At 39.7% G+C, this 4094-nt stretch overlaps 1 protein-coding gene across 1 annotated transcript in view; it reads right to left on the reverse strand.

The window, feature by feature from the left end:
• Positions 1-300: 300 nt before the first annotated feature.
• The window catches only part of LOC108794298 (factor VIII intron 22 protein-like), a 25258-nt gene continuing 21464 nt past the window's right edge, over positions 301-4094 (reverse strand). The window contains exons 11-12 of the mRNA XM_018565312.1: positions 1981-2036; positions 301-428 (exon numbers count right to left, since the gene is read on the reverse strand). Coding sequence (XP_018420814.1) covers positions 347-428; positions 1981-2036 — 138 coding nt within the window. The 3' untranslated portion in view covers positions 301-346. The remainder of the gene's footprint in view (positions 429-1980; positions 2037-4094) is intronic.

Below are 4094 nucleotides of genomic sequence, written 5' to 3' on the forward strand. Positions count from 1 at the left end.
CAGTAGATTGGAAACAGCATGTTATGAAAATGCTGTCAGGCAGCAACTTTCAGACCTCAGGGGGCCTGTCAGCCCTGACTCTCAGGGCACTGATTAATGACATATCCAAAGTGTTTTAGTGCACATGATGCTGGACAGACCTAATAGAGAACAGTCGCCAAACCAAATGTTGTGTTTGGCAATGCCTATCAATATCTGAGTGCCCACATCAGTGATATCTACACACTGTTGGATAGTTAGGGAGGTTGCAGCTGGTCTTTAGCCTATTTTCCAAAGACAGTGTGTACAGATCAGAAGGGAAAGTACCTAAATAATTACCTAAAAGGTACTACCATGTTATAAAGGTTCAAATGCCTTGACCTGAAGGAGAAATCATTTCCTGCAGAACAAGATGTAGTAAGTGGTTCTGTTCAGCTGTTAAAAGTGGCCTGCAAGGTAGATAAAAATGGCATTAGCACTGATGGAATAACAGGCACAACTTATAAAATGAAAGGAAATACAAGATATATTGCTACTTGCTATAAGTCATAAAGAGGAAACAAATTGACTGTGGGAGCATACTCAAAGAGGAATGCTAATAATCTTCTTATCCGGATTTTTCTGCTAATTTTTGAGTTGTAACATTAATGTAAAGAACGGTTTAAAGGTTATCAAACAATAGAACAAACTTCAACTGGGTTAAGATCAACTCAAAACTGTCCAAGCTGCCCCATTCAAAACTATCTCTTAAGTAAGGACAGGCATTATTCTTAAGAAGTGATCATGAGAGTTTCCAATGCTTGCAGTGTTTATGTAGCTAATACAAGTGGTAGAAAAATGATCAGTGAGACCAGGATGACCCTTCCCTCTTCTGGAAAAAAAGAAAAAAAGATGAACCACCTCAGTCCGTTTAGCAAGTATGAGAAGCAGTAGCAGGTCCAGCACTACAATCGACAGGCATATTTTTTCCAGGCTATTGCTCTCATATAGAAAACTAAACTTCTATAGCCAGCCTAGATGTTATTAAAAAAAACCTCTTTTTAACTTTATGCATAGCTTACTTTTACAAAAAGTTTTACATAGAATTTTAACAATATGTATAGCTATCAGGATAGCAAACTTAAACAAAAAAAAAACAATAGCTCCTAGCTACTGCTTCAGAACCAAAGTGCCTCCTTTAAAACAAGAATCCAGATAGTTCACTGAAAGCTCACAGGCACTGTAAGGTCACAGGCAAAATGCTAGTTTGATGTTAAATGAGTCTACTTAGCCCGATGCTCAACCACATCAGATAAAAATGGCTGGACTACAGAAACAGCAAAATGACATTTTAAATAGGATTACAGCTTATCAGTATTCTCCACATTTTTCCCTTAATAACCATATCTATATGATGGTGACAGGTACACTTGAATTCTAAAAGTGTAAACCATTTACCCCTAGTGCTGATTACAAAAGCTTTTTTTTATCTCACAGGGCCGATCAGTGCATTTCAACTAACTTTAATTACATACATTTATAATCAAGCTATATTTTAGGCATTTTTTTTTTCAAAAGACATATCGTCATATCTGTCTAAAACAGTAACATTAAGCTAAGAAAGCCTTTGTATATGGAGGCTTTAAGTTGATCGCCAAGATGGAGTTTCATCCTAAAGCTTTAATACAAGATTGCAACACAAGCTAAACTGAAACAAATATTTGTTCAGCAGTATGGGCGAGGAGAAGAATTGCATAACATCTATAATAGCCTGTTCAGTGCTTGAATATTCCGTGAAGGCTTATACAAAGATTACCAGAAGGATTAAACCCATCAGGGAAAGCTAGGGGTTCTGTACAGTTGCTGTATGACCGCTATGGCATGTCTTATGCATTAACATCTGAAAACATTATTAAACAACTTACACTAATAGATAACTATAACATGTGCAAATTTACCTTTTGATTCCACTAATGTACACAATTACACACCATTAAATAAATAGAGCATTGTAGTACTCACCAGAGTTCAACTTGAAGTACTTTAAGAGACTCTATATCATTTTCCTGGCATGCCATCTGAAAGCAAAATAAAAGGGTCTTTAATTTAAAAAGCTTTCACACTATAAATATATATTTTCAAAAGTGTGGCAACTCAGAAAGGTGATCACGTGTAAATAGAATCATGTAGTCCATAAATATAGTATTGTAATTTAATACTATATGTATGGACTATATGATTCTATTTTAATAAAAAATAATTTTACAAAAAACACCTCCTCAAAAAAGTATTAATGAGGCAGTTGCAGACAGTTTGCAGCACTGGAGGATCTACATTTGTAGTTTTAGGCACGATTATTATATTTTGGCACATGCTGCTTTGGGCGCAGCACAAGTATCCTGCAGGAGGGAAAACTTTACTGTAAGAGATTAATTGAGGGATGTTAAAGTTACATTAACCCTTTCGCTGCCACCGCCGAACAAAAGTGTTCCTGGCTGGCCAGCCGGCATCTGCAGTCTCTCACCCCTGCCTGGAGGAGCTTCAGGCAGGGAACTGTGTGTCGCCATGGATCCCCGCTGCTCTCCCCCGCTTGTAGGGTATTGGATGACAGCGGCTCTGTGTAGCGTGGCCGAGTGGGGGATCGATAAATATCATTGATATTTATCGATCCCGCTGTGCAGGGCAAACACCCGTGTGATCGTCTGATCACTCCGGTGTTTGTAAATAACTGGGGACACATAGTACTATGTGTCCCCAGTTATGAATGAACAGGCTGTGATTTACATCACAGCCTGTTCATTCAAGAATTTATGAATGGGGAGTAGCACTCACTACAGAGGCTCCTCCCATTCATAAACTGGCGATAGTAAAAATATTTACTATCATTAGTTTCTGAATGAATGGGAAGCCACCCCCCCCCCCCCCCCCCACAAGAAAAAAAAACAAAAAAAATGATTACAAAATGTTTTTTAAAAAAAATTAAAAACTAATAGAAAAAAGCACAACACCCTCCCTCCCCCCACATGACATACACATATTGTGGTGTACGCCAAGCACACGCGCTGCAGTGCGTTGTTAGAACGCATCGCAGTGCATGATTTTTTTTCTTTATTTTTTTTCTTAAAATAAAAACATTAAAATTAACTGTGGCAGCGCATGGCAAAGCTTTGTGACACATTGCCATACGTTGTGATACCTTGTGTTGCAATTAAATATGCGCGTGTATCATTTTATCACAACACAAACACCAACACAGCGTAAAAATAATTTAACATAAGTCGCTTATTTACAGTTTTGAGTACCTTAATTTTTTTTTTTTTTTCGCAAAAAAAGCGCAATTTCAAATTTGCAAATATTTGTTATTTATTAACTCAATACAGTTTTATCTTTTAGATTTAGTCAGAATTTTTTTTTGTGTGTCTGCGGATACTGATCTTAATGCTTTATCAATTGAATTGTGTATTTTTATCGGTTTAATATTAATGAGAAACATTTGCGCAATTATCGCAGGGCCTACAAATTTAGTAGCACCATCTTTTTATTCTACCCGGGCCTGCACTTTCAGAAAATATATGGTTTGGGGGGTCTTTTACAAACGCTAGCAACCCAGCAGTTGAAAATAAAATCAATGGGAAAAATTGCCGGCATCTAGAGCCTCTCATCCCTGCCTGGAGCCGCTTCAGGCAGGGATCTGTGACTCCATGGATCCCCGCTTGTAGTCTCCTGCTGTCCCCCGCTTGTAGGGGCTGTGGTAACGGGGATTAAAAAAAACTCCAGCGGGGGGCGGAGGAGCAAGCATTGGCTGGCGGGGAGAAGCCACAAGTTTCAGGATGGCTGATCGGGGAGGACCATATCACGGCGGCTCCGCCAGGTTCTCAGTGTGTAATGACAGTTCAGCGTCTCCTGGTTACCTAGAAACCAGGGGACGCTGGACTGTCATGAGAGCTTGTCGGGGCCGGCTTTGATATCACCAACTGAAATGAGCCATACATCGGCTTAAGGCGGCTGGGTTCGGGTCGGCCGAAGTGCAGAAGGAGTTTCACTCAGCTGATCCAACATCTGGATCGGCTTAGCCGAACCTCCGGCAGGCTACTCCGGAGGTGTGTGAGATGATGGGTGGCTCCGCCAAGCTGTCA

This window comes from Nanorana parkeri, unplaced genomic scaffold, assembly GCF_000935625.1.
Source record: "Nanorana parkeri isolate BGI_ZX_2015 unplaced genomic scaffold, ASM93562v1 scaffold832, whole genome shotgun sequence".
Classification (NCBI taxonomy): domain Eukaryota; kingdom Metazoa; phylum Chordata; class Amphibia; order Anura; family Dicroglossidae; genus Nanorana; species Nanorana parkeri.